Consider the following 27,263-nt stretch of genomic DNA (forward strand, 5'->3'; position numbering starts at 1 on the left):
TAACATTAAAATTGGTAATGGTTAATTAGATCAGAAATTTGGAATGACAAACCAAACTAATATTGTGAGATGTTTGTTTGTTTTAAAACACATGAACAATATTTGTGAATTCAGTGAAAACATTATAAAAGACATCAATATAGTGTTTGTATATTTAATTGTAAAGTGGGTCTTGTTTTGCCACATCAATTTTTAAGATACAACACATTTTGGCTACAAAGTATTTTAATGGTAAAGTACAACATTTTGTAATTTGCAAAAAGTGAAATATGTCATAAAAAAAAAAAAATAATCGTTGTACACATGTCATAATATGGGTGGAGTTTGCTTATCTCTTTTCTAATCAAGTGTGTAGCTTGTTTGGACTAAAATAGCTTGCAACCTGTTCATTTTTTTATTTATCAATGATAAGCATGTAACTAGACATTTTATTTACTCCATATATTGCTACAATTAAACTATTGGAGTGGATGCAAGTATTCTCTTCATATTTTTTTTTTTTTTTTTTTATTTTTTTTTATCTTTCTACTTTTTTTTTTGACCATTTTTATCTTGTTGTTTTTGCTTTATTCCTTTTATGATAAAGAGATTACCACCTGCATTCCCTGCCACCACCAACACTACAATCCCCCGCTCCTGACGCCACTCCTCAGTCCTCACCTCGACCAAAACCACCAATTTAAATTGTTGAATTTCAACCTGAACATCAACTTTCTGCTGAAATTAGAAAAAAACAATGAGGTTGATCAAAGTTGCAACGTGCAATTTGAATCAATGGGCGATGGATTTCGATTGCAATTTGAAGAATATTAAAGAATCAATTTCTAGGGCTAAAGATGCTGGCGCTACTATCCGATTAGGTCCTGAGCTCGAAATCACTGGTTATGGCTGCGAAGATCATTTCTTAGAGCTTGATACTGTCTCTCATGCGTAACATTCTTCTTCAATTTCAATTAATTATTCATTTTATTCATATTGAATTTTACTGTTATTTTACTTTGATCTAGTTTTGATTGATAATTGGGTTATTATTATTATTATTATTTTTTTGTTGCTCAGTTCTTGTTTAATTGGATCATTTGGACAGTTTGGTAAAATAGGGTACATTATCTGATTAATGGGAAATGCTGTGCTATAATGTGAGCAAATTGTTAATTTATTGTTTGTTGTTTCATACTACTACCTCCGATTTTTTTAGTTGCAAATTTAGGGTATTATTTGTGAGATATAAAATATTCCAAAGTTGCAACTAAAAAAATTGGAGGTTGTACATGATATCATTGATACTGTATGTGTTTATGCATTTGCAGGGTGTATTTTCGGACATTCATTTTCAATCTCAAATTACTTCCCTAATTGTTTTCACATTTGCCAAGACACACTTGTGACCGTTAAATATTTTTAACCATGTTTGAAACTACTAATTATTAAAAAATTGATTTTTGATAGTACATGCTATGAACAAATCTAACAAGATCTTATATGAGTATACTTTGTTTAATATAAGAAAAACCAACCTTGAGGTCGTGGGACCAATCTTTACTAGGGGCACTTTGGGGTGGGGATTTCCTAAGCTCCCTCTCACTCCCAAGAGGCCGTGCTGGATAACCTGGCAAGGTTAACCTATACGAGACTCTGGTCGAGTTGAACTTTCTCCTTACCTACCAAAAAATAAAAATAATGATAGATGAAAACTACGGTCAAAGCTTATGAATTTTCAAATTTAAAAAGAAAATGCAGCAACTACTTTAAGACGGATGTAGAGTGTAACATTTACTTGTGTATAAATAAAATTAGCTAGCATGATATAGATATTGTATAGATTTGATGCACCCGTCTATATGTATGATGTTTGGTTTTTTAGTAATTGTAACACTTGATGACGAACATGCAGATGGGAATGTCTGAAAGAAATCTTGCTCGAGGACTGGACAGATGGCATACTATGTAGCTTCGGAATGCCTGTTATTAATGGATCGGCACGTTACAATTGCCAAGTTCTTTGTATGAATAGAAAGATCATCATGATACGACCAAAGATGTGGCTTGCCAATGATGGTAATTACAGAGAGCTGCGTTGGTTCACTTCCTGGAAGCATACAGATCAGATGGTGGACTTTCAGCTACCTCAAGATATTGCGGATGCCATATCGCAAACAACAGTGCCCTTTGGTTATGGTTTCATTAAGTTCTTGGACACGTATGTTACATACTTTTATGTATTGCATTTTGTTTCACAGCATTTTGTTGTACAAAATGTTATTGAGCACTCCTTGATGTTTTCTTTCCTAATCTTGAGCTTTGCCTTTTACAAACTATTTGTGGTTCTTGCATATTATTCCCCCCCTCCCCCTCCCTAATTGGATATGACTATTGCTCAAGCATTTATTTTCTTGTCAGAACTGTTGCTGCTGAAATTTGTGAGGAGCTATTTTGTCCTGATCCACCACATGCCCAGCTTGCATTAAATGGTGTTGAAGTTTTTATGAATGCTAGTGGAAGTCACCATCAACTAAGAAAGCTTAAAGTTCGTATGGATGCTTTTATAGGTGCTACACAAGCTCGTGGAGGGCTTTACATGTATAGTAATCAGCAGGGTTGTGATGGTGGACGCTTATATTACGGTATCACTTTGTTTTTACTTTATATTGGCATCAGTCATTCCGATGAATGGCAGATCTTGTTATTGTGATTTAATAGTGTTCATATAGCTTACCTATCTATTTCTTACCCCCTGGATTGATTTGGCAGATGGATGTTCCTGTGTTGTTGTGAACGGAGATGTGGTTGCACAAGGCTCACAATTTTCATTGAAGGATGTGGAAGTTGTCATTGCTCACGTGGATCTTGATGCAGTAAGTTTCAATGTTTGGTCTTGAAAATTTTCAGCCTTCTTGTTATCAGGCTGATTTGCCTTTTGTGTCATGGAAGTTATATGACCTGAATGCTTATGGTCATATGTTTACAGTGATGGTATTATATTTCTATTTTCTTCTAGCTATGTTACATATTGTGCTTGATTACTCTTTATCTGATCATAGTATGTATTCATCACAGATTACTAGCCTACGACTTTCCTCAAGTAGTCTTCAGCAGCAGGCGAGCAAAAAAGTAGATGTCCCATTTGTTGTAGCTCCGTACAAGCTTTGCCAATCATTTCACTTGTACGAACCTATTTCATGTCCACTTAAGGTTAGCCCATCACCTATTCAAGTAAAACGTTGGTCAAAAGTAATCACTTTCTCCAAGTATGCTTTGCATTTTATTGGAGGAGAAGGATTCTTCATCTTTGAGTTTCTGTAGAGGTTGCCTAGGGTCTTTTGCGAGACAATTTTTTATTTTTATAAATCCAATTAATTAAGCAAAGTACAATTATTATAAAGAAACTGTAGGTAGAACTTTTTTGCTGCTATTTATTGGGTACAACCTACAGATTTTTAATGGTATATTGTCAATAATTAAGCTCCCCCCCCCCCCCCCCCCCCATTGGTCCAGTCTTGATTTTGGATATCGAACTATTGTATAGTTGTATTGCATAAAAATTCATTTATCTCATCTGTGTACTCGTAAGCTCTTTCTATTCAACTATGCGATATTGTTATGTCCTGTTTAGTTGGTGGTAATTGAAATGCATTGTAATGTACATTTGTGTGTGAAGTTTAATGCCAATTTAGCAAACTGTTTCCACATTGCTAAACAAAAGTGCACTTTTTGCCCTTCAAAAACATTTTTTACATATACAAGTACATTTGTCTTAAGGAAATACAATGGTGTCTTGTAGACCAAGTTTCGTGAACACAAACCTGAGGAAGAAATAGCTTTGGGACCTGCTTGCTGGCTATGGGACTATTTAAGAAGAAGTGGAGCTTCTGGTTTCTTGCTTCCACTTTCTGGAGGTGCTGATAGCTCCTCTGTTGCTGCAATTGTTGGCTGCATGTGTCAGCTAGTTGTTAAAGGTGAGTTCATGATGAGCCTTTCTATCATATGTTGAAGTTAACTCTTTAGTTTGGGCCTATTTTTGCAGCTTTCTTATTACATAGGAATATGGTCATTATCTTAATGTTCAAGGCTCTTTTTTTATTTCATTTTTCGGGTGATATTATACTAGTAGTTCTCAATGACATGTTTTTTCAATTATTACTCTTTTTGCTATGACTCCTTAAAATAAAATTATGCTGTTTGGTATCCAGAAATTCATAATGGTGATGAACAAGTTAAATCTGATGCAATAAGGATTGGCCAGTATCCTGATGGCAAATTTCCAACTGATAGCAAAGAGTTTGCAAAACGCATATTTTACACCGTGTTCATGGGAACGGAAAATAGGTACAACTATATGCTACTCTATGTAATTCCAAGCAATGTACTTTTGTTTTGTTTATCATACTAGTGCCAAGATGTATGCTCACTACTCAACTATCACATCAATCACAACTATGATAAGACGACGAATTTCCATTGCTGAAGTGCTGTTTCACACAGGAGCAAAACTTCAAATGTATTTTTGTTAATTTATATATCTAAGATGTTATCTTGTGTCAATATATTCAAATTTACATTGGCATGAATATTGCATATCTAAAGTATGCAATGATAAGAGCTTCAAAAATGATTGAGCATGATGATTTTGATCTTACATAGATGGCTATTATTTTATGATTCAAAATAGTAGTTATGAGAATAGGCGCAATATGTCAAAGATTAGGGGTAAGGATTTTTGTAATACCCTGCCCACATTTTTTCGGTGAGGTTGTTGCTGTTTAGATTATGTAATTTAATAATGATTGTCAATATAATCCTTTTTGCAGCTCTGAAACAACAAAATCACGTGCCAAAGAACTTGCAGATGAGATTGGGTCATGGCATCTTGATGTCTGCATCGATAGTGTAATTTCAGCACTACTGACTTTGTTTAAGACACTAACAGGAAAACGCCCTCGCTATAAGGTGATCACTGAAAAGACTATGAGAATAGGAGGGTGGATTTTGAAGTGTGTACTTTATTTGGATTTCACTATTTGTGTTAATATTGTTAATGATTCAGTGCAATACTGTATTTTGCTTTTGAAAATAGCTAATTTTACAAATCTACAATAATGAAATGCTACTATAGATCTTTGAAATTATATATGTCTTGGTTTTTATGCAGGTTGATGGAGGATCAAATGCTGAGAACTTAGGGTTACAGAACATTCAAGCTCGTATCAGAATGGTTTTGGCTTTCATGTTGGCATCGCTTATGCCTTGGGTTCATAGCAAATCTGGGTTTTATCTTGTCCTTGGTAGCTCCAATGTCGATGAGGCATTGCGTGGTTACTTGACAAAGGTAATCTTTTTCTGGTCTGACCTCATTTCTTTAGTGTATAGTTGAAGTATCTTGATTCTCTTCCATCATGACAGAACTGATCAGATTGGTAGTTCAAATTTGTAGCTATTGGTCATCCGTTGATTGTGCTACTAATACTTTTGGCTTTGTTTGTTAGTATGATTGTAGCTCGGCCGACATAAATCCTATTGGAAGTATTAGTAAGACTGATCTTCGAGCATTCTTGCGGTGGGCTGCTGTCCATCTTGGCTACTCTTCTTTGGCAGATGTTGAAGCTGCTCCACCAACGGCTGAACTGGAGCCAATACGCTCAGATTACACACAGGTACTCTTTGGTAGATGTATCACTAATATTCTTGTGTCAAATGTTGCTACTGAGTTGTATCTCATTAATAATTCTTGTTGCTCCTTTTTTCGTGTTTTCCTTATGTCTTAAAATAATAGTAGTTAAATTGCTGATTTGTTGAACACCCATTAATTTTTAGTTTGCTATGCCAAGTAGATAGTTAATTATTAGTTTCTTTATATTATGTTTTGCTCACAGCTGGATGAAGTGGATATGGGAATGACATATGAAGACCTTTCAGTTTATGGCCGATTGCGTAAAATTTATCGTCGTGGTCCAGTATCTATGTTCACGGTATGTATAACTTTGCTTCATATTGATGAACACATTTTGTTTTCCAGTTTTCCTTCAACTATCTACAAGCAATTAGGTTGATATTGTCATAAGCATTGAATGGTTTTGTAATTTGCATAGCGGAAGTTAACTTTATTTTGCTTTAATGACTAGATATTACAGAATTCACAATCATTTACAATGTTTAATTGTTTAAAGCACAAGTCATTGCACAGGACAAGTATGATATTGTCCTTTTAAGCTGAGCTTCTAGAAACCCTAGTTGGGTAAAAGCGTGTTTATTTGGGTGTACAATTGTAGGCGGCCATGCTATGTTTTGTTAGCAAGTACTGTAACAGCTTATTAACAGGTGCCAGTGACAACTCAAAATGGATTTAATTGATGGGTAATTAGATGGCGAGAAGAAGTGAACAATAGATTGATTAAAAAATTTAGTGTAGCCTGTAGAGTGATGAACTAGGATTTTGATTTTTCGCCTTCCTTGATCAGAATAGCAGTTGGTGATAATTTAAGTAAATGTGTCCTTTAAGAAGTGAGCAACAGTTCGAGCTCATTCAAGGACATGAATTTCACGTATCGAAATCTGGAATATTTTAGTTGTCACCTCTCACCAGTTAATGCCCCAGCATACTTTGGGGCTTCCAGAAAATAATCTACAGTACTAGAATATAAATTGGATAAAAAGAAAATATGCATAATTTTCAGTCAGGTATAAAACCTGCATTAATTTTAAAAAGTGATCTTAACATTTGGGGTTGGCTTCCGCTATTTATCAATATTTTCAACTTCTTGCAGGATCTTTGCTTTAGATGGGGTTCAGTATTGACACCATCAGAAATTGCTGAGAAGGTGAAGTATTTCTTCAAGTACTACTCCATCAATCGACACAAGATGACTGTCCTTACGCCTTCCTACCATGCAGAGGTATTTTTTTTCTGCCGAACACTGTTTTCCTGGCATAGGTTATGTTGTTGATTGTTGTAAATCCTTATATGTATTGTTGCTGTCTTGAAGAGCTATTCACCAGAGGACAATAGGTTTGATCTGCGTCAATTCTTGTACAACTCGAGATGGCCATTTCAATTCCGCAAAATTGATGAGCTTGTTAAGAAGATCAATGGTGACAAAGTTCTAGCAAAATCTGTTGACAAAGGTAAACCAGAACTTGTATCAGATCAGGTTGGTGGCATGGGAGTTGCAGCCGTTGGATCTGGAAACCCTAATGTGGGGTTTTAGTTAAAATTGCATTAGCAACGCAAGTTCCTACTGCATTTTTAGCTTAGTTTAGTGATGATTCACAATTTTCACCTCACCTTGTACATAATTATTCAGTTACTGAAAATTTGAATACTAGTGAAATAATTACCAAAAATACAGGGTATTACAAAATATGCCAGTGACTTTTACAGCCTTCATTATACAGTCATCAGTGCAAATAATTACCGAAAATACAGGGTATTACAAAATATGCCAGTGACTATTACAGCCTTCATTAAATAGGGTATTTAAAATGCAGTACTTCTCTTTCCCTTACTCTCCGGATCTGATTCTCTTATTTTTCAATAGGCATCAGGGGCAGCCTAAAATCTATTAGAAGTCGTAATAGACGCAGTTGGGGTCAGCGCCTTCCTCTTCCTATTCTTTGGTGTCAAAATCAGCTTCTGTGGTGGCATTCTGGATAGTTGGAATGCCAGTATCGCGACAGGGCTTTGATACCTGTTGTTGCTTCTACACAGGTTTAGGCACCCATACCTTATCCTTCTCTCATTCCCTCTCTCACTGCAGCCTCATGTCCTATGTCGTTGCATACAGCACAATGTGTGGGTTTTCATTCATGTTGTACATTCACCGCTACATTCATAGTATTCCTACTCCATGACTGCAAATGGTTGATTAACCCCGAAAGCGTAGCAAACAATCCTCCATATTGATTTTAATCACAGGATTTCTTTTAGATTGTTCATTTTCTATATGCAAATCAACAATTTCCGTTCCATCTCAGTATTATTAATTCTATCTGCTGTATGGAATTGCAAAATTGGAACCAGTTTTTTGGGAGTTCCATTGGTATGTTTGCCTACAACGGGCTTAAGCAATTAGACATATTTCTAGTCATTAACAACAATCCAGCAATGTATTCTCCAAATGATGAAACTTAATTTGTTGAACTTATCAATCCGAACATATACACAACAATTCCATATTTTCTTAACAAAGAACAATGTATTCTGAGCAAACTTGCACAAATAAATCAGTTAATAGGTTTCCAGAAGTTTGTTCAACTTTGTGAGTAGATCATCTGTATATCTTTTAACTTCATAAATTATATACACCATGAATTAAAGAAGTATGAAATACAAAACAGCAGGGACTTAGAATGCATTTAACATAAGAATAAATGGCGCACAAAATAGCACCAAATCTGATGTAAATGCCATGCAAAGTACTGAAAAATGTCATTTTCTACACCTTTTTTTTCCTCCTTACTCGATCAAATGTGTCTAAAACCTATCTAAATATGACTATAAACATCAATAAAAGAATAACCTACTATACTGCTCCAAAACAAGAAGGATCAATAATGTGATTCCCCCCACATCTCCAAAAAATACCCTTGACACTTGCCAAGGCCGTTGGCCCTCGAAACATCTGGTTGAGCCCTTGTGACTTTGATTTTGTCTGCAGGAGTGGTAGAAGAGCTGCCACGCTTAAGGTTGTGCCGGTATTCCAATACAATCTGTTCGAGTACTTCCACCTCGAACATGTTCATTTTGATTCTAGGCTTCATCTTGTCCCTCACATATGCAAAGGCCAGCTGATCTCTGTGATTGAAGGCATCTAACTCATTGAACATCAGGCATGAGAAGACATTGCTACTTACTCCGTGCTTTCGCAGTATCAAGGCTGTATCTGGCACGTCTGCAATCAACACAACTCATTTTCATACACTTCTGCTAAAACTTGTTGCCTCATCAAATGTTTTGTTATTTACATCACAAGTCAGTATAGTTTTTGACAATTTTGTTGGAACAATTAAGCATGTTTTGAAAATCAAAATCAAATATGACTATTAATTTGGGATGTACTAGTTTATACACACAACTCATAAGATAGTACTTCGCAATAAAAAGTATACATGTGGGTGTTTTAAGCAAGAGGTCGAAAAATCGAAAACATATCCATGCTAAGAATCAAGTCTTATCCCTTTCTCAAAACATAATTTTTCGACCACATATTGAACAATCTAGCATGCAACACATGATAAGTCATCTATCGTTTAAATATCAAGATTATATACTTGCAAGTATTTATTATATACTTGTAACTTTGTAAGTATATAATACTACTCATTTGTCAACACTGCTACATTATTTGTCAACTTTGGATACAACTACTACTGGTTCATTACAATATGCACATAACCTTCAAAAACACTTATACAAATGTAAATAGCAAGATAATTCTTACGAAGTATTAATTTAAGCCGGTAGTTTAACAAAGAGGATTCATCTTTTTTTTGAGATTGTTACACACCTTTGGTAGGTATGTCAAGGAGATTTCATCAAATTAAAGAAATCATCTATCTACTACCAAAGTCTTGTCTCGTACACAAGCCTCTGGTCTTAACCACTAGGCTAAAGTCTTACTACCTCCGTTACATATTATGTGCAACTTTTAAATTTTTTTTATATCTCACAAATAATACCCAAAAGTTGCACAGTATTTGTTTTTGCCACCTTTTCTAGCTATAAGTTCAAATATAAATAATTTTAGGAAAAAATAAAAAGCGAAGTTTCCTGATCTTCCATTATATTCCATTACCAATCAGAAAGTGTGGTTCCAAAATATAGCTGGCTGTGGGACTGAATTAAAGATTGAAAGAGACATTCTTTTTTTTGTAGACCAAAAAGCTACAAACAGTAAAATCAAAGTGACAAATCATAAGACATGAACATAAAAGGTCCGGCCCCCCGAAAAAATTGAAACTTGAAAATGTTGGAAACAAGTTGTAGTTTTCTGAACTCAGATCAGCTGCTCATATCATTTATTATTTATCCTACCTATTATTATACTTGTATATATGTTGACAAAAGCCATGTTAAAGATCTCACTTTCATTCATTTCAATATTTCATGGTAACTAGTGTTAAATTAGCTAGACAATGACACTTCAATTTTACCTCTTGTCGATTTTCTGATGTTGTACACCATCTATGTTCTAAAGCATATGGTATTATCATTCGTTAACCAACCCCACCCACAACCAATCTTGGCCTAGTGGTAAAGACTGAGGGTCTTGTACGCATACAACAGGTCACAAATTAAAAATCCATTACCCTTGTAACTCATTCGTACAAAAAATTATCTAAGCAGATACTGATTTTATTACCAACTCATTTGTCAACACTGCTACAGGTGAAAAGATGGAAGAAACATGAAAAACTAAAACATCCAATTTTGCTAAGAGTCATCAGTCATGTGAGTAACATCATATCCTCAAATCCATTAACAAAAGAATTTAATAATAGATGGGGATCTCGTGTCACATAAATGTGGTAATTTAATGCTAAACAACTAGATCCAGCGATGCATCATCTTGTCCTTTAACAAATTATGGACAATATTAATTCATACTTCTCAATCCACATATTAGCTAATGCAAGTCGATATGTGGACATAATACACTATTTAATTACTTCACAAAATAATGAATCACATCCAAATATTCATTATATTCCATACTAGAACATTAGTAGTCTACATATTCTTACATCTATTTGGATGCACCTGAAGGAAACTCTAAAATTTAGAAGGTAGATTCAATGACTGTCATGTTGTAATATGAGTGTGATCGAGACCACTCTAAAACTCGTGTATGTAAGTATATGTTCTATGTTACTCGGACACTTCATTTCACCTCACGTACCGGTGTCGGACCCTCGACACTCGGACATTCATATAACACGTGGACACTTCACTTTTAGTTCAAAATCATGGAATTTTTTCACAAAATAGCCGAGTCGGACGCTTGGACACGTACCCGTGTTGAACATGGGTAACCGAGTCCAAGTAACATAGTATATGTTTAGTACTAGATGCACCCAGGTATATATATTAGACATGGATATTGTTACATTGTATGAAATGCTTCCAGAACATGGTTCTTTGGATGTTTATTGTTTAATATGTTCATAAAATAAAGAAATTATAAATAAATTAATGACTTTTCCCCCCTCGAATAATCTATATATTGTCAGCTCAAGCTTGTTTAAAGTGAAAACAAAATTGTCTTTAAAAAAAAAAAAAAAAAAAAAAAAAAAGAAGAAAATGAAATGTATGTGTTATAGTATATGCTACATTTTTTGAAAGGCCAAGTCATCTCATATCGGGTACAAAAGAACTCCAAACCGTCCCCAAACCTACATCATTGTTGCAATGGAGGGGACTTGCACAAATGCTCTTCTAGAATATATGATTACGAAGTAGATATTGGAGCAGGTAACACCAAAACAGTACTAATTAATAGTATTAATTAAGTGGGACAATGACTTTACTATGATTATTACAATCATCAATCCTAAATTCCTAACCTTGCTTTATCTACATATCTAATAACATAACATAAGGATACGCATGCAAGTTAGGTGGATATGTCCTACATAACAAGTTTACTTGTAATAGTTAGATTTCATATATACGGCTAATCCATTTTTATATATATTTAAACAAGAAAAAGTGTGTCTTATACTTCAATTTTAAGCTATAAGTGATCAATTACACTCTTTTTAATTATTAGTGCAAATCCTCATTGATTTTTACATACGTACGCTTCCTTTAATTCTTAAACAAAAAAGCCGAGATTAGAGGTTCAAGTACACTTTACAAGTAATAATAGTGTTAATTTCAAGAGACTAATAAACATCTTTCTACCACTTTAAAATTAAGGTCATAGTAAAGCAAATAAATCAATTTTTCAGATTTGAGGCTTTGTAATTGGTAATGCATGTTTTGCTATGATATTTTTATCTGACTCCATTTTATCATATGCATACATGATGCATTGTTTTACTTAAGTATATTTATCGGTTTATTTATGTTATCTTTAATATTTATTAAAAGTCAACTAGGACAAACATTCTGATGAAACACATGGGATAATAAATATAAGTAGTGTAAAACTCAATAATGAACAGAAAAAAATGATATAGAAAAGAAGATTACCGGATAAGTAAGGTAGTTTACTAGATGACCAAGGACGTAACCCATTTTCACAATAAGTTTCCATTTGTATCTTTATTCCTTCAATATCTAACCATTTTCTCCACCGTGTCGTCGCCATAGCCTCCTCCATGGTGTGTGTGAAAAACGGGTGCCTCGAAATGGCCATGTCCACATCTTCCTTGATAACAAGGGAATGAATCAAAAGCAAAGGATCAACCACAAGTTGCAATTTAGCATCCACCCATATACTGTACTTTGCATTAGGAAAAAGTCTATGAACAAGATACTTTGGTATCACACCATTCATGGCTGGATTTCGATATAACCCCTCGGATGAGACATTGACTAGCCTCCATACGCCAACCTTATATTCATTCGATTCTTTCGAAATTAAGTTGTGGTTAAGAAGCCCTCTCAATGTAACATCATCAACAAACATGATGAAACAAGTGATTTCTAATGTCTTAGAACCAATTCCTTTTGGTTGCCGGATTTTATCATGATCACCAAAAATCGCGGATACTACTACCACTCCTTTGCACCTCCTCATTTCTGCTCGATCTGAACCAAAAATTATAGTACTATGTATCATACAAACTCGTTTTCAAAATCAAGTCAGCTTAAACTTGAACAATATTATTGAATGTTTATTTGTTAGTCATAATATTAAGCGTACTAACCATAATCATTGATAGGAAATGGCTTAAAGAATCCACATGGGAATTCTATATTTTGTTCAAATGCGTCAAAAAAATTAATCCTCTTCTCTAAGCTAAAATTTCCACCAAATGTAACAGCCTTCCCTTGCATATACCTCAAAGGCGAATCAATTCGATCTTGAAAACCTTGTTGTATCTCTTTGAAGATCGATGGATAATCTAACAAACACGGAAAAACACATTTAAGTTATAACAAGAAGACGACGAAGGGAAGATTAGTCCACCCCAAATATATAGTGGGAAAGTTATACCTGAGAAAAAAACAGGGGAAGAACAGGACGAACGAAGAGTAGGAAGAACATGCTTGTGCTCGCCATAAGACGAAGGGTAAGAGAAGAGAGGAGATTGGATGGGATCATAGGGAACAGCGCGAAAAAGGAGGCATTTCATGCTAGGGGAGATAGAGACATAGAAGGCGAGGATGAGCGAGGCAAAGAGGTAAAAGCAAGAGAAACATAGCCTCTTTGATTGTAATAGTAGAGGCATCGACGTGAAGCTACAACATCAACCTCTTCCTCTTCGAAATAGGCAAATTAATGACAATGACAAAAAGGCATCAACGAGAAGCTACAACATCAATTAACCTCCTCGTCGAAACAGGCAAATTCAGGGTTAAGGCATCGACGAGAAGCTACAATAACATCAACCTCCTCCTCGTTAAGGGTTAAGGCATCGACGAGAAGCTACAATAACATCAACCTCCTCCTCGTTAAGGGTTAAGGCATTGACTAGAAGCAACAACATGGACGAGAAACCTTTACAATCAAGATAACTCGAGGTTGTAGTAAGGAAACCTGCACGCAATAGTTTAACAATTCCATTACTATTACTTCAAATATGAGAACTACATATTAGAACAATTACAATTGTAATCAATACTTTTGGAAAAAAAAAAAAAAAAGTTATTAATAATCATTCATTCTAGTACTATCCATAACAATTATAATAATTCCTAATTTTATGATTTCTTTAAGAAAAAAAACAATTGACCCATTTTAATCGAATACCCATAATACAAAGCAAACAAATAAACCTTTCCTCATTCTCAAGCATTATCATTCTTAACCAAAAAAATGTTAAATTTAACACAGTTTCTTATTATGAAGATAGGAAAAAATCAAATAGTGATTGAAAATTTCGTTGGTTTTTTTTTTATGAAATTTTATCGTGTACTATTATCACAAAAACAATAATAATTATAGAATCTCTCAAAAAAGAAAGAAAAAAAAAATCATTCAGAAATAAAAAATTGGGTTTTTAAAAAGCAAAATCTAAACAGAAAAATGAGGAAAAACCTGTTGATTGGTGTGAGGAGAAAAGAACAGTGGAGGTGAAGAGAGTGGCAGAGGTCGGAGAAAGTGGCCCAAATAACCCAGAATTGTCAGAGAAAATATTCTTATAGAAAGGGATATTTTGTTTTTACTTGATTTTGATTTTGATTTTGATTTTTTTTTGTTTTTGTTTATGTTTCTGGCATTGAAAAATACAATTAAAAAATGGTACACCAATAAAAACTTTTTTTTGTGGAGAAACTTTACACCAATAAAAACTTAATAGTATCCGTCAAAAAAAAAAAAAAAAAAAAAAAAAAACTTCATAGTAACACAACTTTTATTTATTTATTTATTTATTTTTTTGAAACCTAATAGTAACACAATTTATGTTCTAGAATTTGAGGGAATTTTCCTAATAGAAATTTGGGATAATTTATTTAGGATGAAAAGTAGTTCTCAAAATCACAATTTGACAAATGGTCACATCGGTAAGGTGACTAAGGTCAAAGGAAAAAGATGGGTAAGGTAAAATATACTTATCCCCATTTATTATTCATAAACGTCATTTTGATTAATGTTTGTGCTTTATATGTTTGGAGTAATTAAGATTATAAATTCTCTAAAAAAAATTAAGGTTTAAAGTAGTTATGTGAGTTTTTGTCACAACTATCTTAATGCATAGTTTTCGAACATTCACATTGACATAAGTGACAAATGGGGCAGTAACAAAAAGCACAGGGAGTAATTCTTAGTAAAAGTTAAACCAAACTCTAACACGAGTCATTACATGTAATCAAATCCAACATGAGTTCAAACTGTCGAGGGGTTGGGGTTGGTTGTGCTATGTTGTGGATGTTTAGATTTATTTGGCATTTGACACGAGATTGATTGTGAATTGGGCTCATGAAATAGGCATAATGTTCCTAAATGAAACATTACCTTCGGTCGTCAAAAAAAAAAAAAAAAAAAAAAAAGGTTTACCTTTAAAACATGTAAGTTCACTTATACGTGATATATAAATGTGATTTACATAAAAGGTGACAACTTTAAGAAGGAAAAATTGTTACAATAGCTAAGACTTAACTTTTTCACTATTAAATTAACTCCAACTACCATTTCTTTTAAGTAAACAAAGTAATTTCTAGCATCCAATCATTCAATTTCTTTGAATTGTACTCTCCTTCCCAAGTCTCTTGGTATTTAATTATTAATTATAAAGTTAATTTAAACCACTAACCAAACCATATTTAATTTTTTGCAGTTTGGTTTGGATTGGTTTGTTGCAGCACCTTTTTATATACACCCGAGTGCACATAGAGGTGGGTACATTCAAAGATGGTTTTTTGCTCATTTAATATATACCCTTTGATGCACCTTGCTCTCGGGTGTATAATCGTTGTTAGGATTAATAATAAATATTGAAATAAAAGTGCAAAAAATTAATGCAACTTTTGACTATATATCTTTTACAAAAAAAGTTGTGTAGTAGACTTGTGAAGGAAGAAACTTGTGTGAACCTGGTTCACAATATAGTGACCCTAATTTTAACCATAGTACCCTTTATTTTAACATAGTAATCTTTATTAAAATTTGTGTGACCTTTAATATTTCACGAACCTAAAGTACCACGTTATGTTGAACATAGTGACTCATTCATATTGACCAGTATATTAAAAAATTTTGTTAAAAAAAAAAATTTATGACTTTTATAATAATACAATGACTTTTTATTTTAACATAATAGCCTTTTATTTTAACATAGTGGCTTTTTTTTTATATTGATAAAACGATCCGTGTCTCTAATATTAGTGGTTCACAATAAATTAATATAAACCAGGTCTATTTAAGAGTTTGTAGCTTGTGGATGCAGTGTTCTAGGATCCACACAATATGAGGTGACATAAGTCTGATTGGAAGGCTGTGTAGTACGAGTAAGTTTGAGTTATGTATGACCTTACTCAGCCAACCATTACAATTATACAAATATATGAAAAATATATTTTTTTTTCAAAATTTTGTTAGTTTCTCTCATACTAAACCAATCACACAAAAGATCGTAAATACAACAATTATATGTAAAAACACAAATCTTTTTAATACGAAATTGAACAAATATGATTAGATGATGTTGATTGCACTTGGGACAATCACAGCGAATGTATGAAAAAATCGCAGACTTGTATCCATTGAACTTCTAATCCTTAACATTCATTTTAAAGTTAAATTAGTTAAGAGCTTTTTAAGAACTTAAATCAACATCATGGAATCTTACAGGTTCAAAACTTCAAACCTGGACAGTATGCAAATTTAGTGTTTAAGAGAAATCAAAGCCTGCAAAATTTTTTTCTTTACTATTTCGGGAAGTAAATTAGCTGCAATGTTAAGATCATTCTGAACAAAAGATTTATACTCTATAGATTGAAAATTGTTATCAGGTTCAGTAAGAACAAGATTTACAAACTACTCAGAAATTCCTCGAGCTGTCGGACATGTGTATCATATTTTGATGCCAAGCAGCAAATTTGAAAGAAGTGTCACTTAATCAGCCCCTAGTAAATAATAAAATTCTATGGGAAGCACAGTTGCTTCTTCTATGAGTGGTGGCTCCAACGGAAGGCGTTTTGTTTCTTCCCAATCTGCCTGCAACATCATTTATATATTTCGTTAGGAGCACAAAGCATAAGTTGTCAGGGAACACTGCCGTAAAGTCATCAACATAATGACCTTGATCAATCTCCATAGAGGACTACAGTAATCTGATGAACACAGCAAAGGGACTCAAACAACAATGCAAGTGGTGGAACAGTTGTCGCCAGGTGGAATACGAGTTAAAAGGAAACGTTTTTATTCTACCTTTTGTATAATACCCTCTAGTTTAACAGGTTTGTTTGTTATTTCTTATCAAAATTATTAATCAATGAGAGAACCCTCCAGACAGGCAGACATATTTGACATGACGCATGGGTAGAAAGCACGCCTATGTATGAGCAGAGGCAGTGGAATGTGCATCTTATTTGATGTGAGAAAATCACCTTAGACATCAACTGCATTCCTATAAGCTGATACTCATGTACAGTAGTTTACTAATGTTCAAGGTGTAGTTACTATTACCTTTGATACTCTCTTGAACGATTAATGAATTCTCTTGCAACATCCTTCCCTTGGTATGACGCCAAAACTGATCTTATATCAGCAGGTTTTTGAACACCACCGTCTGTTCAGTTACAAAGATAAAAAAATATAATAAATCAGTGTGTCAGAGAGAGAGAGAGAGAGTGAACAGCTAATCGTAATTTGCAACCACTCTGAAAAATGCATTGCTACAAATTCTATACTGGAAAATGTGACAAGAAGCTGATATAGCCTGACAAGTACTCACATTCAAGAAATGGAATAAGATCAATCAATGTCGTATCATCAGCTTCTTTTTTCCAAGGTTTGATAGAAACACAATTTTCAGGCTGAAGGCAAGTCTCTAGTGCATGTGCACTCACATAGATAACCCTTGAAGGATCCCTATTTAGCTTGGAGAGATCCTGCATAGTTGTGACAAAAGACAGATGACAAAAAGCCATATTCATTATCTCAAATTAATGACATGGGAGGATAAACCATGTACAACAGATCCCAATGCCAACAGCAAAAAAAATTTGACGGCAGAGCTTGGAACATGAATTAAAGTTGCAGTAAAAATGGGAAATTACCAAAGATACAAGTTACTGTAGAGGATAGCCACGCTTAAGAAATTACGCACTCTGTATTTCAAAATTTCAAACCATCTAATCTGTAATCTCAATAAATCAACACTAACAAAAACTATCAGGCACCTTACAAAAGAGAATGGTCTTCTCAACTTAGATACAGTCTTTATTATGGACGAGTAGAGAGGGTAGTGTAGCCAAGCTTTCAAGCAGAGTTCCTATCCTCTCCTATCTAAAAATCAGAATGCGAACATATCTTTTCAGTTTGATATAAAAGTGGTAAAAACTATTGGCTTGAGCCCAGGTCTCAAGGGCAAGGCCTGAAAATACAGCCAAAAATAAAATCACACCACAGAAAAGTCGCTGTGGATAAAAGAATATGAAGACACAACTATAGCAACAACATTGCTCTGCTTTGTCTAAAGAGTCTCCCTTCCAGAATGGCTTAGGTGGAAGAGGGTTAATGTATGCAGCAACACCCTAGTGAACAGAAAGCTGTTTCTGCAAGACCCTTGGTCTGAAATTAATTGTCTGTCTCATAACAAATTAAGAACAATCTGAGACATTCTGATTAATCCAATATAATCTAAAGCCAAGTAATAGTCGATCTTACGCCTTAAATGACAATGGACAAATTAAGATGCATAACAAGCAAAGGCATATACACTCAAAAATCTCATAGTCTAATAGTCTATTTATCAATCTTCATTACAATCATGCAGTAGCAGAATTTTCATACTTAGGGTGACCAGTTCTGTTTCACCATTTTATAAAAAGTTCTTGGTCTGGTGTTTAATGCAAAACATCAAGTAACACAAAATTGACCGTCCTTTGCATATTATGACCAATTAGAGAAAGAAAAATTAAGCCAAATATCTATAATACCGTATATACCCATCAACCCACTCTATAAATGCAAGCAAATGCTTTTTATCACAGACCTGGATTTCAAGTCATTTGGCATCATGATTAACCAAACTGTTAACTAGCTATGATAAATTCTCTATGTGATTGCTAAATAGGAGAATAGGCAACAAGCAGAAAGCCTCATAACTCCATAGATCTCCCCAAATCAATATACCCAAAGAGCAAAAAAGAACCCTCATTTGAGGTCTTTCGTCACTTTGGAAACAGTCGAACAAGGAAAATAGAACAGTACAAGTTAGCAAATACAAACCCGGAAATGCTTTCCATCCTGATATTTAGTGGCGGCCCTTCCCAGAACGTGATGCACACCTTTTTCCATGAGCTTCGCATATATGTTATCCTCCAGCTGAACAAGTCAGAATAACAAATTTAACAAAGTGATATGAGTCAAATGGTATCAGGTAGTATTTGAAGTTTTGAACTATGAAGTTCAGTACATACCACTTTATCGCTATAGACAACTATCTCATAAATTTGAGACATGTGCTTCAAGAAAGCATCCAGTCCTGGTCTCTTAAAAGTAGACCAACCTGTCTCACGCTTTAGATAGAAACAAGAAAACATATAATCAGAAGATCTGGTAACAATTCCATATTGCACTGTTGTCGATTGTAATTTAGAAGCCAATACACAAAATTTTATTCATCTATATCAGGAGAAGAATAGTAAGGGAGTATAATGAATGATCGCCAGAAGAAAAAGACGTCTGAAATAGTAAGAAATATCCAAATCAAATAACATAGTAAAGTGAATGCTGGATTGCTGGAACATCAGGGGATACCAATGCTTAAATAGTAACATAACACTCACCTTCCAGTCATGAAGAATTAATGTCTCACTAAGATCCAAAACAAGTGTGAAAATTCTAAATTGCTCGTCTTCTTTAACCAAATCAGGGAGAAGTTTTTCATAATTAGGTTCAGCTAACTCCTGGAAGAAAATATAGGTTAATTTAGTCACCGAAGGAGCAAGGGTCATAAATTCATAATATAGAAATGCAAAAATCATAGAATTACCTGTATATGTCCTTCAGTTAAGCGCCTTAGATCCAGGTAAAGATCAACAGCTTTAGAAGGAACTACAAAGATGAATAGGAAAGAAGAATATAATGAGGGGACAGATAATACTGTAATAGATGATAGAAAGATTGAAATTGAATAACACATTTTTACTAACTAGCACAATTTCTGGTATGCACAAAGTAGAACAATTACCAACTACTGGAAATTGATTCGAAGATAAAACAAATTCACAAGAAAACTTACTATTAGAAGAGAGAAAAAGTAGCCAGCAAAAAATAGAATTTGGCCTCAACATTTCTTTAACAGGTCGTAGATTGGTATGGTGAGTGGTGACAAGAGTTTTAAACTCACGCCAGTTTTTGCATGTCAATTCAAGAAGTCGAATTAAGTTTTACTATTTCATCGGCAGCACGTAGAAAATTAGCAATGACTACTTGTTAAGACAAGTTCATTTAAGAATTTTAAGGCAATTCATTTCAATTCAAAGATGAAATAGAATCATGCTTCCTCGTCTACTTCTCTACAAATCAGCTCACATCTGAATAGAGTAAAGAGTTCCAACGAGAATAATCCAATGGGAACAAACACCCTACCTCAAAGCTATTGTTATCATATTCTAGATAATTCACAAAGTTATACTGACTTCTGGGAATAATGTCCGTCTAATATTATTGTAAGAGTGTTTCTTTCCGCTAATTGAGAAATTGAAAACATTGAATAAACAATCAACTACAGAAGAATAAATTTTCATAATTTAGCTTTTCATTGATGGCTCGTAGATGCCTGGGAGATCAAGCGAGGGAAGCAGTGTCAAACCGAAGGAAATAATAGACCATCAAAGGAGAAAAGGGAAGCAGGGATGAGGAAGGAGGCAGATCTACCTGTCATAACAGCAGAATAGACCAGATGCGGGAGAGTCTGACATACAAATAAGAAATGTTAGTGTTACAACATAAAAATTGGAACGGGTACAACATGAAATCAAAGGAGGAAGTTTTAGGAATTTGGAGTACTTAGAGCACCACACTTAATACACTTAATACAACATGATCTTTGCATACTATTAATACAGCTTATCAATGAAGCAGAATTTACCATGAGTCCAACAGGCTAACATTTTTAAGCCTATGTTCTAGATTATGGACACAATATCCATCTGTAACAGCTGGTCAACTGTATCTATTTGACAACCCATGCCCAAGCCATGACAAGAAATGAACAAAATAGTAAATTTAAGTAAAGAGACAATGTGCATATTATTAATTGCATTACCTGGTGGCAGTTTAGCAGGTTCAGTTGGGAAAAAATCTAGTAAGATTATGTTAAAACATATCTAGTAAAAAAGGAACCTCCAATACAAGAAATTGAACCTCAAATGTGCACACTCGAATTATAAGTTTATTTGTATTTCAGATTATGGTAATTGATTTCACTATATGTGCTTGAAGACTCAAACCTGTAAGGAAAAATTCCTAGATCTGCCACTGTCACTAAATTATCTTTGAATGTGTTCTCATAAAATGAATCTCCAATTGCCAGCTTTACAGTCTGTCATAGCTTAACCATAAGAGAATCTGTCTCCAAATTTCAGCAGACACACTACATTCATAGAATAGGTGATGGATGCTCTCCATATCCTGAATGCATAGGACACAAAGGGCATCACATTGAATCAAAACTTTGATAATCTACCCTGCGTAGCCAAACAATACATCCATTGAAATCGTTGGTTTTGAGTGCAGCACTAAATTTATGATTGTCATTGATGTTTACAGTTTACTCTTACCTGATTACTTGTTGATTTGGGGTAACTTGTGTTCGCTGTTTTTGAGTTCTGATGCTAAATTGCTGCTGGGACAATTCTTACAATATGGCAACTAAGGGTAGTGGGAGAGTTGTTAACATTGCCTCTCTATGCCAAGCCCTCGCCCTTGATCAAGAGTTTTGATGCTTTATGGATGAAAGCAATGATGGTGCTAGTTGTCTACTCTGCCTCCTTAAAGTGGAGGGCTCTAGCAATTTACTTCCTCTCATAGATTTTCTGTTGTCAAAATATGTCCACTCCTCGGGGGTTGATTACTTTAATCTATCCAGCCACACCTTAACACAACACTCAAGAACGAATTGTACTTGACTCAGCACCTCCTTTGGCTATGATCCCACTGCCTTTCAACAGGTGTTCTATTTGTCACCTGTGAAGAAGAATAATGCATGTATGTCCCGAGTTGAAAGCAATTGCAACTAAAAAGGCCATTGATCTTAAACACATTATGATTGCATTGCTCCTCGCAATCATTTCCTGCATGGTTGTCCCCACCTCCAATGGGCAACATTCAGTGTATGCCTATCCTATTTGTTGAGAAATTGGAGAAGGTGAACCGCCATACTTGGAACGACTCTCTTGGCCTACCTCTACCACGGGTTGCAGACATGGAAGGGTGGTTTTAATAAAACGGTCAAAGGCAAGGCAACATAGATATTCTTTTGGTAAGACATGATCAACTCAATTATGATCCTTTATTTTTAAAATCCACAATGTTTTTTCATAAACATTTTAAAATAATTTTTCCTTGACAGCTTTTTTTTATTTTTTTATTTGCATTCCTAGATTGCAGCATGCCGTTGCAATTGCGCTCACTTTGAAGGACCTTCAAGTGCTTCTTTAGCTTTGATTGTGAAGGCAGTGTATCCAATTTCTAACAAGCACAAATCCCCAGTACATGGTATTGTAAGTATCCAAGTTTTTTTTTTTTATGATGATCTTTCAAATGATGCAAGTTACTTTTCTATTAATTTCACTACAAATCATTCTTTTTTCTTATTTTTTTGAAACAGAATATAGGAAGGTTATTCAATAGCCACAATAAAAATGTAGATTCTTCATTTATTTGGATTAATTTTGTTCAGCCATTTTCTTATACTTTGACCTTGAAAAAAGAAACCTAAAAAAAAAAACTCCGTAACTGCTTTCTTCATAGAAATGGCAAAAACTGCAAAATGGTAGAAGTCTATATCGTCAAATATTCATATCATTTTCATGGTGATCAAGTTGCTTTATTTTACTAATTCACCAAGGTGTGGGCTAAAGTAAATCAAGATCATAGAACATGAAAAAAAAAAAAAAAAATTCAAGATTTTAAATTTTTTCTATAGTACAACATCTATGTCATTTTTGGGATAAAGAAACTCTGAATATGAATTTTACTTTCACCATTGCAAAAAGCTTGAGATAATACATATTCAGTGATGAAGAATGCCTATTGCAAATTTGCAAATTAAGATATCATGTTAATTAAAGAACTTTTTACACTAATTAATTAAGAATGCCGATTACACCGACAAATAAAATAAAGATGAGAATGACGTTCCGCTAATTAGCCATGTAAAGAGCTTAAAGCCTTGAATTAGAAATGAGAGGATATCGAGATTCATGAAAATAGAGGGAATGAAAGAGCCAAAGAGGATCAGCTTAAGGTACAATATTTAAAATATCTAATGGTCAACTTAATTTTTTTGGTCAACTTAGTGAATGGTGTAGATTTAGTATTAAAAATGAATGGTCATGATTATAAAGTTAAAATGGCTACAAAATTATTGTAGCCATTGCAAAATTGTCCACAAAATATAAGTCATTCTAAAAATAAAAAAAAAAAAAAGTAAAAAGGCCCTATCTTTTTTCTTTTTTTCCACGTAATACATGAACTGCTCACAATCTACAACGCTGAGGTATTGCATATTTGAATGGATTGCTTCCTATGTTAAAATTAGTCTAATGTTTTACTCTTTGTAGTTCAGCTTCTAAGAGACCCACTGAAATACAATTCTATATTCCTTTTTAAATAGGATATTGAATAGTTAGTCTAATGAATCATCTATGTTGCTTGATCCTTTTTGAATAGGAGATTATGTTTTGCGTTGACAAATATCAGGCAAAGTTTATTTATAAAAAAAAAAAAAGAAAAAAATAGAGGGCCTTACACCCACTTCAGCACATCCAATATTCAGTAATTCGACAATCTTTCATACACTAAAATCAAGAAGCATCAAACATTTTCGCTAAAATCCATTAAACAATAATGGGAACTTACTTCAATAGTGATAGAAGAATCTATCATGGGATGATTAATTGAAGATCGAAAGGCCTTGGTCTTCTCGTCTACTTCATCAGAAGTATATGCTGCGCCAGTGAAAATAAAGCTAACTCAATCAAATGATGTTCAAATCTAAAAAAATAATTGGTACTAGTAGTTTATATGATATAAAAATGATAATTTAATAGATCATTTGAGTTTTCAGATGCTAAATATAAGAAGTGCAACCTAGACACGAGAATGACAACATTACTTTGTATGGAATCAGTCTACGCATATTACAGGCAAGAAATTAAAGTATCTAAATGCACATGATTAGCCTTCTTGTCATAATAGTTTAATTCCAAGGAGATCACAAAGTAACAAGTCAGCATGAAATGTCTCTTCCAAATACCACCATTTATAAAAGCGTGCTACTGATCTCCCATTTAAGTTGATTACATATCATTGCAGCTTGCTTAGCTAATCTCAATCAATTAAGGTATTCCACATAGATTCATAAATCTAAATATAGAGAAAGCCATACACTCCCACATTCAAATTTTGGTAGTAAACTTGGGTGGTGAGTGTAGAAAAGCATACAACCTCAAAATCTAAAGGACACAGAAAACTACTCACTTGTGCGAATTGTACCCCAACATGAAAACATCAAGCACAACCTATTATTTTCTAGCAAAGAGACAAATATTGTCACGTGCGAAATATAAATACACACTCCAGTGTTTGAATAGAAAACACGAAGCATAATGATTTGCAGATTAGCCAGCAAATTGACATGTAGCGTGATCATACAAAATATAAAACACACTAAATCCCCGTAGAGCTCTGCACAAACAGAGTACCTACTATAATTACCAATCCATGTTAAAATAGAATGTAGAGAGAATAAGATAAGCAACCTCAAGCATATGATGGATAGCATTAACATGTTTGCTTCCAAAAGCATTTGCTTGCATAATTACATACTAATCACACCTACCCATTCAATTGATAATAAGTTGATACATCTTTTCCATCACGAACATGAATTAAGGTCAAACAAACAATATATTTATAACGTTAGCAAAAATATCCCTTAAATAAGCTCCTCCAACTCCAACCAGATGGATTGGATATATTCACATAGTAGTTGATTGTAATTGATTTCACAGTTGTCTTCTACTTAAGTAACTGCCATTGGTCTACCCTATAACACTAACAACCTGTTTGATAAATGGAAATTAATGGCAATGATGAGGATTAGTTGAAGTGTGATTTTGCAAGAAAAGTATCACCCTAAGGTAACGCAAACTCATCTCCAAACTAGTGTTTTTCTTCCAAAGTTTCCAATACTACCTAGTGCCACCCCTCAAGTGCCAAAGTGTTACTGGACGGTAAAAAAATCTATGACGAAAAAGATACTTCTTGAGTTCTTGTCTTTTTCAGTTTGACTTTTTACACTATTTACATATTAAAAGGTATTGAATATGTTGTTGAATTCATCATAGACTCACAATGTTTGTATTCATAAGGTCATTTTTATTTAATTTTTTTACTAACAGACAATGAAAGGTATTATTTTGTCAAAATTGTGTCTCAACACATGTGCCTGGTCAAACTACACTTTCATTGAACAGAGAGAGTGATTTATTGGCACAAGACTTCCCAAACAAAAATTCATAAAAATTCACTTTCATTACTGCCATACATTAACATCAATTATAGAGGCCATCAGTCCAACCCCCAACTCAATTGGCTATGGAATTCAAACTTGGCATCTTGCCAACTTCAACATTTTTTTTTTTTTTTTTTTTTTGACAAATGTTGAACTCTATTTCTTTAAAATGTAAATATATATATATATATATATATATATATATATATATATATATAAAATAACTTGGTATGTGTCATATGATACCAATATATACTGGGATATTAATCGTAATTGTAAGTATAAAAAATCATTATTCATATCAAATTCCAACAAAAAAGAATAGATTTTTTCCCTGAATTTTGAACAATTAAGAACAAACATTATAAAAAACGACGATTTACAATTTCAGCAAGTCAATCACACAATAAACAGAAAAAATACAATCAATCACAAATAAACAAACAGAGAATAAGGAGAGAGAAAGAGAGTTGACCATAAGTAGCGTAACCGGCGGTAGAAAAAGCTCCGACGACAGCGGCAGCAACGGAGAACTTAAGAAGAGAGAGAAATCGAGATTTAGGAGGCGTAGAATTATGAGAGAGAATGGGATCAGAAGATGCAGAGAAGGTTGACGAAGAAGAACAGTAACGAGCAAATGGCGTAGAAATTGACGGAGAAGAAGGAGATCGTTTGGAGTTGTTGATTAGGGTTAACAGAGAAGATCGTCTGACGCTTCGTAGTAGCGTCGCCATTGATATGGAGCTTGGTGAAGAATAGAGGAGGTTTTTTGCGAGGAAGGAGACAAAGAGAGGAGGGTTTTGCAGGGGGTTTTGTTTGGGATGTCGTAGTCTCCGTCTCCCCTCTTTTGGGTTTTGACGGGTTTTTGGAGGTGTGTGACTGTGTGACTAAATTAGGGAGAGGATGGTAATTGACGGGTTTTTGTAACGTTTTTGGTGGGGAAAGTTTCATAAATTAAATCAATTGGTAATATAGGTCGATGAATTCTATAATATAATTGTAGAGCAGATCAATGAGGAGCCTCCAAAACCCCAACCAAGCCTCCTCATTCACTCCCGCTTAATTACCCTAATCCCTCCAATTTCCTATTAACCAATCTAATTTCAATTTAAATTTCAAAATAAAAGAAAAAAACAAAAAAAAATAACTAATTGCGTGTAAACTATCACTAACACCTAAAATGAGAACAGCTCCAAAACTACTCTATTTTAATCCCCCCAATTTTCCATTAACCAATCTAATTTAAATTTAAAATTTTTTTTTAAAAAAAAAAACAAACATCCTTATTTCTTGATGATGAACGTGGGTACCTAACTCAATGTGTTCATCAATTTACACTCCACTTTCCCTATACATTGACACTCCACTTTCCCTATACATTCTATAGAGAAAAACTTTGACAGACTAAGGTTAGCCTTCTTTTCTATTTCATCGATTACAATTATATACTACTCCGTATCTTAAAAATAACAAAAAATGAGGTAGTACACAAATATTTCGTAGTACACAAATAATTGTACTGATTATATTTTTTTAAGATTCCTACAATTCATTTTTTGTTGTATTGTTTTTACAGCGTAATATTGTTTTGATCCTACCAAGTGGGTGCTTCGTAAAAGTTCGTGAGGCAATTGGAAAATACAAGGTATATTAGTTATTGATGATTATTTGTTGTATAAAAAGGAATT

At 33.9% G+C, this 27,263-nt stretch overlaps 3 protein-coding genes across 3 annotated transcripts; 1 reads left to right on the top strand and 2 right to left on the bottom strand.

Annotated features, from left to right (window-relative positions):
* The first annotated feature begins 495 nt into the window (after nt 1-495).
* Nucleotides 496-7,381, top strand: LOC145587454 (glutamine-dependent NAD(+) synthetase-like). Its single transcript, XM_081644190.1, has 13 exons — nt 496-930; nt 1,895-2,200; nt 2,401-2,624; nt 2,752-2,855; nt 3,058-3,192; nt 3,782-3,956; nt 4,191-4,326; nt 4,809-4,947; nt 5,150-5,326; nt 5,484-5,651; nt 5,871-5,966; nt 6,762-6,890; nt 6,981-7,381. The coding sequence occupies exons 1-13, from the start codon at nt 737-739 to the stop codon at nt 7,200-7,202; spliced, it is 2,205 nt and encodes a 734-aa protein (XP_081500316.1). The 5' UTR covers nt 496-736; the 3' UTR covers nt 7,203-7,381.
* Nucleotides 7,382-8,239: 858 nt separating this feature from the next.
* LOC145589411 (alkaline ceramidase TOD1-like) lies at nt 8,240-14,357 on the bottom strand. Its single transcript, XM_081645958.1, has 5 exons — nt 14,202-14,357; nt 13,158-13,700; nt 12,868-13,065; nt 12,188-12,748; nt 8,240-8,885 (listed from the first exon to the last, which is right to left on the bottom strand). Exons 2-5 carry the CDS (start codon nt 13,390-13,392, stop codon nt 8,542-8,544), a joined length of 1,338 nt encoding a protein of 445 aa, XP_081502084.1. The 5' UTR covers nt 13,393-13,700; nt 14,202-14,357; the 3' UTR covers nt 8,240-8,541.
* Nucleotides 14,358-16,541: 2,184 nt separating this feature from the next.
* On the bottom strand, nt 16,542-26,423 carry LOC145587455 (mitochondrial import inner membrane translocase subunit TIM50-like). The gene is made up of 10 exons (XM_081644191.1): nt 26,051-26,423; nt 23,919-24,007; nt 20,712-20,748; nt 19,825-19,886; nt 19,619-19,738; nt 19,250-19,348; nt 19,059-19,154; nt 17,560-17,716; nt 17,292-17,394; nt 16,542-16,820 (listed from the first exon to the last, which is right to left on the bottom strand). The coding sequence occupies exons 1-10, from the start codon at nt 26,307-26,309 to the stop codon at nt 16,772-16,774; spliced, it is 1,071 nt and encodes a 356-aa protein (XP_081500317.1). The 5' UTR covers nt 26,310-26,423; the 3' UTR covers nt 16,542-16,771.
* Nucleotides 26,424-27,263: the final 840 nt, after the last annotated feature.

Source organism: Chenopodium album, chromosome 17 (genome assembly GCF_948465745.1).
Source record: "Chenopodium album chromosome 17, dcCheAlbu1.1, whole genome shotgun sequence".
NCBI lineage: Eukaryota > Viridiplantae > Streptophyta > Magnoliopsida > Caryophyllales > Amaranthaceae > Chenopodium > Chenopodium album.